The sequence below is a fragment of the Phytophthora cinnamomi genome, assembly GCF_018691715.1.
Source record: "Phytophthora cinnamomi strain GKB4 chromosome Unknown Contig55, whole genome shotgun sequence".
Classification (NCBI taxonomy): domain Eukaryota; phylum Oomycota; class Peronosporomycetes; order Peronosporales; family Peronosporaceae; genus Phytophthora; species Phytophthora cinnamomi.
Genome location: NW_027150988.1, coordinates 1,107,206 through 1,119,974, shown reverse-complemented (window position 1 = coordinate 1,119,974; position 12,769 = coordinate 1,107,206). Strand labels below are relative to the sequence as shown.

Sequence of the window (12,769 nt, the reverse complement as noted above, 5' to 3'; positions counted from 1 at the left end):
GCATGCCAGTCACAATTTTTTGGTCACGCACCTCGCTCAATATACCTCCACTTTGCTCGGACGTTCGCCATGAACCTGTCACGAGTTCGTAGCATGCTGGAGGAAGCGGGGCGCCAGCGTCGACAAGGTTGGGGTATTTCACCGTCCGGCGATACGAGCCAAGTTCTCCGTGCGACGCCGCCGATGTCAGTGCGACAAAACGGTGAATCTTTTCAACAAGCACCATGTGCGGCACTTTCAGACGAAGAGATGCTGGAGCGAGCTCGAGCCGCCTACATACGTGAAAACTTCACATCGTTGGCGGCCGGCCCAGAAGCAAACGGTCCTTGGTCGCGCGTAGAAGCCGCCGATCGCTTCGTTGTCTTCCGACGAGAAGTAGCAGAAGATAACAATGTTGGTGCCAAATGCAATGGTCTGGAAGTGTTGTGTGCTGGGCGCTTGGATGCAAGCCTGGAAGAGGTGGACAGCATTCTTCGGTCGAACTCCGAAGGCGAACTCAACTCTGCAATGGCGGCGTTGTACTCGAAGAGCTTCATCTTTGGGTCGTACGAGCGGGAAATACCTTGCACCAACGGCCAAACAAACGACGAAGAAGATGTCGACGATGGTCGTGAGCACCTCGTTGTCAAGACCAAGAGCTTTGCGCGCACGACGCTGTTGGGGCACAACGAGCAGTGGTGCTACTTTGATTACTTTCGCCGCAAGGAAGAGCGTGATGGCTTCACGATCACAAAGCGTGCCTTACCTGCGAGTGAGCCAATTTCAGGAAGAATTACCGTGAAAAACGCTAACGTTGATCAACTCCACGGGTTAAACGCCTCATACCTCGTGGATAAACTCCCCGATCGAAAAGGCCTCCGCGTTGTGTTCCATGCGTGGTTTGAACCATCCGAAGACGAAGACGACCAGTCTAGTGGTAGCAGTCGAAGCACCTCGAGTAACAGTTGTCATCGCTCAAATACGAGCTCGAGCTCAGAATCCAGGTCCAAGATGAATCGTCAAGACTTGAACAAACACAAAGCGCAAATGCGTCGACTGCTGGCCATGGCTCGTGGGGTAACACACCTACCGAAAATTGTGCGGCGTCGACGCTTTGGTCTGCAAGTACCCGCTAACCTCAGTGCTATTCGATCGCACAACACGCGCTGCCCGTGCTGCACTCACAGTTTAGCGCCCATGAAGCTCTCGCTGTCAATAGCAGCTTCAGCCATCGCAAATCGAAGCTTAGCGAACCTGAAAATTGCCACGAGAAGATGCTACCTGTGCGGATATCTCGTCTGCGCCAATTGCTGGACGGCCGAGCACATGGAGAGCTCAGCCGGTCGAATCACTGCAATTGCCGTGTGCACTCGATGCCACGCAAACGTCCAAGCCTGTGAATACTCGGAGGTGTTTGCTGCTCAGCACGAAAACTATCGTGGCCCTCCTCGAGTTGTTGAGGACTCGAACAATGAGCCTACAATACCGTTGTTGATAGAGGCTTTGAACGATTCTCTCTCGACGGAGACAACAGAAAGCGCAGAGCATACGGCCACGATGGATGTAATTCGCACACTTCTTCGCCTAAATGAAGAACATGAAGATGAAGGTGAAGGTGATATCGACACCGAATTCCAGCGAAATGTACCGCGGTTCGAACTTCTTGGTGATACCGAGACTGTGAAGAAGCTTGAGGGAGTTCTGACCGACAAGAACAAGTTACCATCTCTGAGCGCGTGCAAGCTCGGAAATGCTGAGCAGCGCAACTACCGTTTAGATCTTCCTGACAACTCCCACAACGAGGTTCCGCGTTCTCCGATTCCGCACAATGAGGTCAATCGGATCGCAGCCGCGAAAGCTGCAGGCTTGCTGCGGCTTGCCAACCTTCTCGCACCTGAGATTCCATCCACCGACCTATCCGAACCGAAGCCTGATACCCACGAATTGGAGTTATTGTGTCAATTGGCTGCGAAGACGATGGACTGCGCATACTCGTTTGTGGCGATTATGTGCGCCAAGCACGAACATTTCCTGGCTGGAAACCAACCGGGTATCGCCGGCGCAGTTATGCCACGAGAGCACACGACCTGCCAGCACGCGATTATGGCCCCCGAACCGTTCGTAGTAACTCACCCTGAAGCCGATGTGCGCTTGCACAAGACAAAAGCGACCGTGCAATTCGGAATTCGCTTCTACGTGGGCTTCCCGCTAACATTGCGAGTTACGGACGGCAGACCTGGTGGCGAAGAGATGACGGTGGGGACGCTTTGCTGCATCGACACGAAGCCTCGAGCCGAGGTCACCCGCACACAATACGCCACGATGAAGCTTCTCGCGAGTGCAGCCACGCACTTCTTGCTGCAAAAATGTCGTCAAATCTAGCAGTAGACCAATGATAACCAGAGCGTGACGACATCTATCGGCTCCAGCACACGTATCCAAAAGTCTACGGTACCAACCAGCACTACGCAAGCTTATTGGGGCGCGGCGGAAACTTGTAACCAGAACCGAACTCAAACGATACCTACCTAGCTGTCGGGAATTGTGGGAATGAGTCGAGTTGGACTGTTGGAAGCGGTGAATCGCGTCGCAATCGCTCGTGTGGAAGAGACCCAAACTAGGATATGCACTTCCAGCCCAATTTTTTTCGCTGACTCAGGTGTTCGGATGTCTCCGACCTGAATTTGTCCTCGAAACCACTTTGTAAGCCAACGGATCCGGTCTGTTACCGTCGACAGGCGCACGTGAAGGGGACGCCTTGGTCCCCTTGCGGCAGCAGTCCCGCAACGAATTCATCAGTCCAAAATCTGGAGGTTGAGAGCGAGACACGCTGTTATGAATTTGTCACGAGTGCGCAGTATGTTTGAAGAGGCTGGAAGACGTCGGCGACAAGGGTGGGGCGGGTCTGGTTCATCGGACGACGCGTCGAGCTGGACTCCATCGCTGTCAACGCAACAAAGCGACGAAGACGCCCAGCCAGAGTCAAAGCTAACACCTGTGACGCTGTCGGACGAAGAAATGCTTGAGAGGGCACGAGCTGCGCACAACCGAGAGGATTTTACTTCGCTTTCGGCGGGTCCGGAGGCCAATGGGCCATGGAGGCGCGTGGATACCGTCGACCGCTTTGTCGTCTTCCGACGAGAAGTTGTGGAAAGCAACAATGACAACCAAAACGATCTTGATGTGCTTTGTGCCGGTCGCCTCGACGCTAGTATTGAGGAGGTGGCCAGCATCTTGCGTTCCAGCTCTGAGGTGGAACACAACGCCTCCATGACGGCGTTGTACGCCAAGAGCTTCATCTTCGGCTCGTACGAACGCGAAGTGTATTGCTGCCAATACCCGAGAAGCAACCAAACACAAGACGATTCGAATAGTGGAGAGCAGCTCACTGTCAAGACTAAGAGCTTCGCACGGACGACGATGCTTGGACGCAACGAGCAGTGGTGCTACTTCGACTACTTCCAGCGCAAGAAAGAGCGCGACGGCTTCACCATATCCAAGCGTGCATTGCTTCCATCGGAGTCTGTCCCAGGTCGAATTACAGGCGAGAATGCTCGCGTCGACCAACTCCACGGGATGAACGCCTCGTACCTCGTCGATAAACTCCCGAACCGAAAGGGTTTGCGCGTAGTGCTTCACGCTTGGTTTGACCAAGAACAGAGAGCGGATCGGGCTCGCTGCAGCCCTCAAAGTGTCGTCGATGTGCTCAGGCGACGTCAAAGCTCCGACTCAAGCTCAAACTCGAGTCCGGGCTCCTTGTTGCACTCGAAATCGCTCGAGTATCGAGACGCCAACAAGCACAAGGCTCAGATGCGCCGTTTGCTGGCCATTGCGAACGGTGTCACCAACCTACCCGAACTCATTCGCCGTCGTCGCTTTGGGGTGCAAATACCCGCAGCTACCAGCACAGCACGTGGCTCGAACTCACGTTGTCCTTGCTGCACTCACAGTTTGGCGCCTGTCAAACTGTCGCTAGTGAAGGCAGCTTCGGCCATCGCAAACAGGAGTATGGCATCACTGAAAATGGACACCAGGTGCTGCTATCTGTGCGGATATCTCGTCTGCATCGATTGTTGGCGCGCCGAGCAAATGGAGAGTGTTCATGGCCGCGTGGCTTCGATTGTCGTGTGCACCCGTTGTAACGCGAACGTCCAAGCTTGTGAGTACTCCGAGGTGTTTGCTGGGACGGCGTCCGAGCGTGAAAAGCATCGAGGACCACCTCGTGTTGTCGAGGACTCGAACAATAGTTCGACCGCTCCCCTACTGGTAGACTTCCTGTCAACTTCTCTCTTGAATTCAAGCGCAGGTAGTGCTGAGCATGCTGCGGTGATAGCTGTGATTCGGGCACTACTGCGACAGCAAGACCCTGAGACTTTTGGCCATGTTGACGACAGCAACAACACTGAATGTGAGCAGGATCTGCCCCGTTTCAAGGAATTGGGCGCTGAAGAAGCCGTGAACAAGGTCGGGAAGATTCTTCAAGATGAGCAGCAGATGCCAGCTTTGGCAGCATGCAGACTAGGGAACTCGGACCAACGGAGCTACCCGTTGGACCTTCCCGAGGACCCCATGGTTGACGTGCCCAACTTTCCAGTTCCGCACAACGAGGCTGATCGGATTGCTGCTGCAAAAACCTCCGGACTGCTAGAACTAGCTGACCGCCTTGCACCCGATACTCCTCGTCCAGAGCTCTGGCAGCCGAAACCTGACACCCATGACCTGAACTTGCTGTGTCAACTAGCTACGAAGACACTGGACTGCGAGTACTCGTTCGTGGCGATTATGTGCGCCAAGCACGAACACTTCCTGGCTGAAAACCGCCCTCTCCTCGCTGGTACAGTTGTTCCTCGAGAACACACGACTTGCCAGCACGCTCTGATGTCTCCGTATCCGTTCATGGCCATCCACCATGAAGCCGACGTGCGCTTTCACAAACTCAGCACTACCAACCAGCTCAGCATTCGCTTTTACTTGGGATTCCCGCTCAAAGTCCCAGTTGATGGTGGTAAATCTGGAGATGAAGAAGCCACCGTTGGTATGTTCTGCTGTCTCGACTCGAAGCCTCGAGCCGAGATTACTCGAATGCAGTATGGCACGATGGAGCGCCTCGCCAGCACAGCCACGTGCTTCTTGCAGCGAAAAGGCCGCCAAATGCTACAACAGCAGCAGCACCTTCCTGTAGATTGATCGGATGTTGTGAAACTCCAGCGCTTAACTAATACACATTCTTATCGTTACAGAGTTGAATGGCGATGTCCTTGGGATGTCCTTGGAATTCATTGCAATTCCGGGTTAAAACCAACATTCGCAACGTGTTCGTGAATTCATTCCTTGCTTTTGACGTCAGGTACCAGGTACTCCGGCCACCCCAACAAATGGAAGACACCAACAGCCAGTACGGATCGGAACCAGCACCTAATACATATGAGCATTTCCATTTTCGAGAAACGAAGACCAGTAGCACAGGATCGAGTGCTTTGGATGGTGGCTCGCTGGTACTTTCACTGATCCCTTTGCACTTTCAGGGGCGTAGGACATTCGTCCTTACACGCTTGCAGACACTCGTCCTTAATCGCCCCGCACGCGCGTGTTTTTGCTGACGATCTCCGCCACAGTTACGGAGTCTTGACTCAATTGCTGCATTGCGATTTCAAACGACTGTCTTTCCTCCTGCACCACTTCAACACTGTTCAGACCAGTGAACGGCACCTCTGGACTCTGGTGCTGGACGAAAACTGCGTGGCGGGGAAGGGAAGCTCGCGTCACCCTCTTGAATATAAATGGCAGTCGAGCTGCCTCGTTTCGTTAGCGAAACTTCTTCTTGTACTGGCCACTCTCGCGCATGTTGCCCCCACAGTCCCATTTCATCACCGAGCGCTCTTCTTACAGCAGCTCAGTACCGAACGAGCAACGAACGGCATACATCCCCGTCCCCATTCGACAACCTCGTCTTTCGATCGATCTGACTCAACACTATCTATCTCCCATCCATGAGCCTGGCCAAAATGCGCAGCATGCTGGAGGATGCGAGCAAGCGTCGTCATCGAGGATGGAGCGGGTCGCAATACAGCGCGAGCGATCTCAACTCCGCGCCTTCCTTCTCCACCGTGCAGAGTGACGAGTTCGATCTTGACTCCAACTACAAACCTCTGTCCGACGCCGAAATGCTCGAGCGAGCTCGAGGTGCTCACATGAACGTGGACTTCACAGCACTTGCGGCTGGTCCAGAACGGGGAGGGCCCTGGCACCGCGTGGAAGCTGCCGACCGGTTTGTGGTCTTCAAACGACCATCTAGCGCTGAGACGAATGGTAATCGCATCCCTGGACTTGAAGTCATGTGTGCTGGCCGACTTGATGCAAGCCTAGAGGAAGTGGCTAGCGTTCTTCGATCCAATTCAGAAGCCGATCTCGCTAACACGATGCAAGGGCTGCACAAGAAAAGCTTCATCTTCGGATCCCTCGATCGCGACGTACCGTGTTCGAACGAGAAGCCGAATAACCAGGACGAAGACTCGAATAACTACGCCAGTGAACAGCTCAACGTGAAGACCAACAGCTTCATGCGCACAAACTTGTTTTCACGTAACGAGCAGTGGTGCTTTTCCGACTTCTTCCAGCGAAAGAAGGAGAGAGACGGCTTCACCATTTCCCAGCGTGCATTGCATCCTCTCGAGCCAACTCCAGGGCGAGTGGTAGGGAACAATGCTCGAGTCGACCAACTTCACGGACTCAATGCGGCGTATCTGGTTGATCAGCTCCCGAATAGAAAAGGCCTGCGAGTCGTCTACAACGCGTGGTTCGAGAAACCCGCCAAGGATATCGAGGTCTCCACCACAAGTAGCGACAGAAGCATGTCCAGTCGAACCGGTAGCCGACGACGGAGCTCTGGCTTGAGTGTGTTGTCCTCAACTTCGACCAATGCTAGTGATAATGAGTCCACGGACCCCAAAGCGCAGCTTCGTCGTCTACTATCGTTGGCTCACGGCGTGACAAAACTTCCCGAGCTCATCCGACGGCGCCGGTTTGGCATGCAAGTTCCTGTTGATTCCGACACTGTTCAAGTGGCCAACACTCGCTGTCCATGCTGTACGCACAGCTTGGCTCCAGTCAAGATGTCACTGTCAATGGCGGCCTCAGCTATTGCGAAGCGAAGTCTTCGATCCCTCAAGATGGACACGAGGCGGTGCTATCTGTGCGGATATTTCGTATGCATCGACTGCTGGAGAGCAGAGTACATGGAGAGCACCGTTGGCCGTGTAGCCGGCATTGTTGTCTGCACTCGGTGCCACGTCGCAGTAAAAGCGTGCGATTATTCAGAGGCGTGCATTTTCGACGACACCAGCAACCACCGTGGACCGGTGAAGGTTGTCGACGACGAGCCCAATGGTTCTTCAGCTTCACTCCTCACCGACTTCCTTGCAGCTTCGTTGATGAATGCGCCGGCCGGAGGGGCTGACCGAGCTGCGGTGCTCTCAGTCGTTCGGATGCTCCTCCGACAGAGCGAATCCACCGACGATGAAAGCGATGATAGCGACTTCGAGTGCGACGCCAATTACGAAGAAGGGCTTTACAACGAGCCTGAAAGCGACAACGTTACTGTGGAGGATCTCGAGCGTTTCTTGAGTGACCAAAACCAACTACCAGAGCTCGAATCCTGCGTGTTGGCCAGTGCTGAGCGGCGAGAATATGTCATCGATCTCCCGGACGACCCGGAGACTATGGTGCCGTCCAGTGTGATCCCCAGTCACGACGATATCCGTCTCAAGGTGGCAAACGATAAAGGTTTGCTGCTGCTCGCCTATCAGCTCGCACCGTTGGATTTTGAGCCTGGGATGTCATTTGATAATGCGTGCGACGTCCGTGACCTCGATCTACTGTGCCAGCTCGCCATACGCGCTACGGGATGTAGCGACGCGTTTGTGACAGTCATGGGACTCGTGCACAACCACGTTTTGGCGGCGACGAACCCCGGTTTCCACCACGCTGCTGTCCCGCGAGAACAAGGTATCTGCCAGCACACTATCATGACTACTAAGCCCTTGGTGGTGACCCATCCGGAGGCAGATGTCCGCTTCCACGAGATCATCGCCGTCAAGGCGTTATCGATCCGCTACTACGTGGGGTTCCCGGTCACGGTGCCCGTGCTCGACAACAACAACGGATACTCCGAGGCGGAGGTGTCTGTGGGCACATTGTGCTGCATCGACTCCACTGCTCGCGCCGAGCTCACGCGCTCGCAGTACGCCACCATGAAGCGGCTCACCGACACCGCGTCCAGGCTCCTCCAGCTCAAAGGCCGACAACTTCAACAACAGCTAGGACAGGCACATCCATAGCCGCATGCATGACTCAGCTGCTGCTTCCAGATCCACATCCAGAAGCGGCTAGCATTGGCACCACATCGCTTCCTATGAATACACATCCATTCGCATCAAGTCCAGCGCGACTTGCTAGTCCTGCGTGGTGCTGGATGGTTTTCCGTACATGTAACGCATCAGCGCCGTCTGCATCTCGATCGAAAGAGTCGCTGGAGATCCTGTATAGCTGTCCGTCAAGCTCACACACTGGAATCCGCTGGCCCGAGTCGAAGCCGAGTTAAAGGGTCCCCACACTACCGAAGTCGCCGCATACCTACCGAGCACTTCCGACGACAGCGAGGCACAAACGCTTACTCCTCTTTCCGTAGGTGTGGGCGTCAAGCAAGACCTCACGCGTCATGAACATGTCGATGGTGCGCGGAATGCTGGAGCAGGTCGGGAGGAGGCGTACCAGCTACCCGTGGCCAAGCTCGAGTGCTCAACGCAGTGACATCTCCGAGGGTGGTGAGTCCAGCTCGACACTTTCGACAGCGACGCAACCAAGTGAAGCTTCGGACGACGCCGACCGCGGACGAAGTTCCAGCAAACCTCTTTCAGATGCAGAGGTATTGAGGAAGGCTCGAGAGGCTCATGACCGCGTTGACTTCAAGAAGTTGGCTGCCGGACCGAATGTCGGCGGACCCTGGAAGCGCGTTGAAGGTGCCAATCGGTTCGTGGTTTTCCGTCGCCAAGACTCCAAAGCAGGGACCTTCGAGGCCACGTTCAAAAGCAGGATCGACACAGCACCCGAGGTGTTGTGCGCCGGCCGCATTGACGCCTGCATTGAAGAGATCGTCGGCATTTTGTGTCCACGAACTGAAGCTGAACACAAGGCTGCCATGACAGCATTGTACGACAAGCGCTTTTTGTGTGGATCAGTCGAGCGGGTCGTTCCCTGCAGTGAAGATGCAAGTGGAGACGGCGACCTTAGCGAACACCTCGTGGTCAAGACGAGTAGCTTTGCACACTCGGCACTGTTCAGTCCCAACGAACAGTGGTGCCATGCCGACTTCTTTCAACGCAAAAGCGAACGGGACGGGTTCACGATCTCGCAAAACTCGCTGGGGCGCTACGAGTTGACTCCGGGACGAATGGCGGGGGCACCAACTCGTGTGGATCAGCTGCACGACCTCACTGCAGCATTTCTGGTCGATCTGGATCCATGCGGCAAAGGACTTCGCGTTGTTTACAACGCCAAGTTCTCGACGGAGTCGTCTGAGAGAGATCGGAGCACGTCGAGTCAGTCGTCTAGTACTAGTGAAAGTCCAAGTTCACCAGCGTTAGATCGTAGTGCGGAGATCAAGGCGCAGACGCGGAGGCTTGAAGCTATCGCTCGAGGAGTGACACAGCTTCCGGAGCTTGTGCGTCACCGTCGGTTTGGCTTCCAGATTCCTGCCGACGTTGACGCCATCGAAGTCTCCAACCCACGTTGCCCATGCTGTACGCGAAGCTTATCACCGGTGAAGCTTTCGCTGTCAGCAGCAGCCTCGGCCATTTCAAATCGAAGTTTGTCGGCGTTGAAGACGGACACTAGGCGCTGTTACTTGTGCGGATATCTCGTTTGCATCGACTGCTGGGCTCCCGAACGGATGGAAAGTCTGTCAGGACGCGTAGCTGGCATTATTGTCTGTAGACGATGCCAAGCTAGTGTCGACGCATGCGATTACTCCGAAATCTCCACCGATCGAAGCCATGGACCAGCTCGAGTTGTTGAGGATCCACCAGAAAGCACCACAGCTTCGCTTCTTGTCGACTTTTTGTCAGAGTCGCTAAACCAAGCACAACCCGGTACTTCAGAGCGTTCAAGTGTTTTTGCTGTGGTTCGGACTCTGCTGGATCAGGACCAAAGCTTGAGCAACGATGAAAGCGACAATGACGATGACGATGGCGATAACGATATGGCTTATCTCGAGGAAAAATGCGACGCTGATGCTGACGCAGTCGCAAAGGTTGACGAGTTCTTGAGAGATGAAAGCAAGTTCCCCCTGCTCGAAGCTTGTACACTCGGCAACGCTGAACGCCGCAGTTACGTGTTGGACTTGCCAGACGATCCCGAGAAATCGGTGCCGCGTGGTCCGATTCCAAATAACGAAGGTCGTCGCCTATCAGCGGCGAAAGCGTCCGGCTTACTGCGGCTTGCTGACCAACTAGCACCATCCGAGCCGCAAGACACTCCGTCAGACAGCCGAGTAGATGTCCGCGACTTGGAGCTAATCTGCCAACTAGCTGTAAAAACCTTGGGCTGCTCGAACGCGATGATTTCAGTCATGGGGGCGAGTCACGAACACGTCCTGGCATCAACCAATGTGAATTTCAAGGGAGCTGCTGTGCCACGCGACTACACCATGTGCCAGCACCAGCTAATGTCCCAAGACCCGTTGGTTTTGATCCACCCCGAGGCCGATGTGCGCCTTCAAGCAATCGACTCTGTCAAGATGATGTCTCTCCGCAGCTACATCGGCTTCCCCGTCACCGCACCGCTAGTTGAATCCTCCACTGAACAAGTTGCAGTTGGGACACTGTGCTGCTTGGACAGCAAGCCACGAATCGAGCTCACGCGCTCGCAGTACTCCACCCTCCAAAACCTCGCACGCACAGCGTCCAGCCTTGTACGAATGAAGGCTCTGAAGCTTCAACAGCAGGCAGCTTCAGCGTCGTGAAGAATCTAACGCAGACACGGTCCAAGTAATGCAGAATACAATGTCATTTCCTCGAGTCGTACCTATCCCCTGCCTACCATGTGCCCTGGCCAGCTCAGCGCGTCTTCCTCGTCCTCCTCTTCTTCTCCATGCCGCATCCGAAGTCTTGAATTCGCTACTTCGGGAAGTAATCTCGATAGACGCCTGCACAGTTCACGGCTCTCGTCGCACTTGCGTTCGAGCTGTGCCAGCTTCATGTCCACGCTGCGCTGTGCGGTGGAATTTTTGCTACGAGGCTCCTGCTCGTGCTCCGGGTCGTGAGGCGACCCAAACGCCCCCTCCAGCTGCTGCAACCACTCCTCTTGCTGCGCCAACTGAGAGCGCACGCGCGACTCGAGCGCCGCGCGCTGGCGCGCTTCCTCCGCCAGCAGCTCCCCAAATGATCCACTTAACCGTGCCAGCGACGCCTCGTGCTCGCCCGCCAGCGCAGCCAGAACTGCGTTCGAAGACAGCGCCTCCTGTGACTCTCCTACGGGCTTCCCCGCTGCAATATCCGCCAACGCGGCATTGATCTCCGCCGTCAAGTCCGTGCGCGCCTCCGCGGTCGCCTGCTGCACCTTGGCGTCCACTTCGTCGCGCAGCGTCTGCACCAAATGCTTCACAGGGCTGTGCTTGCCCGGCTTCCCGGTCGGAATGCCCAACACCTTGGCAATCTGCGCCAGCTGCGACTGGAACGCGCTCTGTCGTCCTTCCAGCGTCGAGATCCGGTCACTCAAGACCGTGGCCGTGGCCTGGTCCACCGCCGCAGCGGGCGGCGGCGGAGGAGGAGGAGACGGCACCTGCTGCTTGAACTGCTGCTGCTTGGGCACGAACGGCGGCGCGTTGGCGCTCCAATTGCCACCACCGGCCTTGACGGTGACCCTGCCGACCTCGATGGCCGTGGGGATGGCGTGCTTGGTCAATTCCAGCACCTGATTCTGCAGCGCCTGCACCTGCACGGCCATGTCGGCCATCTGCGCCCTCAGGGCGTCGCACGAGCACCTGCACCTCGCCTGGGCCTTGTCGGGCGTGGCGTCTCCCAGGTGTCGCTGCACCGAGCCAATGACCAGGTGCTCCAGGGCCTGGGCGAGCTCCGAGCTCTTGCGTGTGACCTGCCCCACCTCGGGGGGGATAGCCACGGGCTGGGGTAGTGGCGCGGAGGGCGTGGGGAGTCCGGGAGCGCCGCGTTTGGCCGTGTAGAACGCAGCAGCCGGCGCTGGAGCGCTCGGGGCGAGGGTGGTGGGCGTCGTGGGCGCCGGACGGAACGCCGGCTGCAGGTACGACAGGTAGGACGGTAGGGCCTCCTCCTCGCGCTCCTCCTCGGCCGGTTCCATGCGGTTCCAGAGCGCGCGAGAGCCTGAGGCGCCGATGGCCCCGTGCGACGCGCCCGACTGGCTGGACGCCGCGAAGCCCCACACGCCGTCGCGCGTGGCGGCGCCGTCGTCCTCCGCGGAGAGGTCGCGGCTGTTGAGCCACATGCAGCTAGAGCAGGTAGAGCGGGTAGAGCAGGTAGAGCAGGAGAGTCTATCGCTGATGGACAAGGAGGTGGGGTAGTGGACGTTTGGACGTTTGGACGGTTGGAGCCCCTGTGCCCCGCCTGAGATTTCTAACACGACTCGTACACAGGCTTGAACACCGGGATAATGACCTGGCGTTTGTATGTGCCGGTGATGGAGACACGCGATCGGACGACGATAGAAATGGATACCGCGACCTCGTCACATGTTTCGCAGCGATTTAGAAATGTTTCTAAGT

The 12,769-nt window shown here is 56.2% G+C and overlaps 5 protein-coding genes across 6 annotated transcripts; 4 read left to right on the top strand and 1 right to left on the bottom strand.

Annotated features, from left to right (window-relative positions):
- Positions 1-1,536: 1,536 nt before the first annotated feature.
- Positions 1,537-2,361, top strand: IUM83_12892 (UDP-N-acetylglucosamine diphosphorylase 2; the record flags this gene model as incomplete). The annotated part of the gene is made up of 1 exon (XM_067937538.1): positions 1,537-2,361. One exon carries the CDS (start codon positions 1,537-1,539, stop codon positions 2,359-2,361), a length of 825 nt encoding a protein of 274 aa, XP_067788146.1.
- Positions 2,362-2,838: 477 nt separating this feature from the next.
- Positions 2,839-4,121, top strand: IUM83_12891 (uncharacterized protein; the record flags this gene model as incomplete). Its single annotated transcript, XM_067937537.1, has 2 exons — positions 2,839-3,861; positions 3,930-4,121. The coding sequence occupies 2 exons, from the start codon at positions 2,839-2,841 to the stop codon at positions 4,119-4,121; spliced, it is 1,215 nt and encodes a 404-aa protein (XP_067788046.1).
- Positions 4,122-5,969: 1,848 nt separating this feature from the next.
- IUM83_12890 (uncharacterized protein) lies at positions 5,970-8,315 on the top strand (the record flags this gene model as incomplete). Of its 2 annotated transcripts, XM_067937536.1 has the most annotated exons (2): positions 5,970-6,633; positions 6,735-6,745. In XM_067937536.1, the coding sequence occupies 2 exons, from the start codon at positions 5,970-5,972 to the stop codon at positions 6,743-6,745; spliced, it is 675 nt and encodes a 224-aa protein (XP_067788148.1). The 2 variants fall into 2 exon arrangements, with proteins under 2 accessions (XP_067788148.1, XP_067788149.1); XM_067937535.1 differs by having other exon boundaries at positions 5,970-8,315.
- A 380-nt stretch (positions 8,316-8,695) lies between these two features.
- On the top strand, positions 8,696-10,996 carry IUM83_12889 (uncharacterized protein; the record flags this gene model as incomplete). The annotated part of the gene is made up of 2 exons (XM_067937534.1): positions 8,696-9,776; positions 10,278-10,996. The coding sequence occupies 2 exons, from the start codon at positions 8,696-8,698 to the stop codon at positions 10,994-10,996; spliced, it is 1,800 nt and encodes a 599-aa protein (XP_067788050.1).
- Positions 10,997-11,058: 62 nt separating this feature from the next.
- On the bottom strand, positions 11,059-12,492 carry IUM83_12888 (uncharacterized protein; the record flags this gene model as incomplete). Its single annotated transcript, XM_067937533.1, has 1 exon — positions 11,059-12,492. The coding sequence occupies one exon, from the start codon at positions 12,490-12,492 to the stop codon at positions 11,059-11,061; it is 1,434 nt and encodes a 477-aa protein (XP_067788051.1).
- Positions 12,493-12,769: the final 277 nt, after the last annotated feature.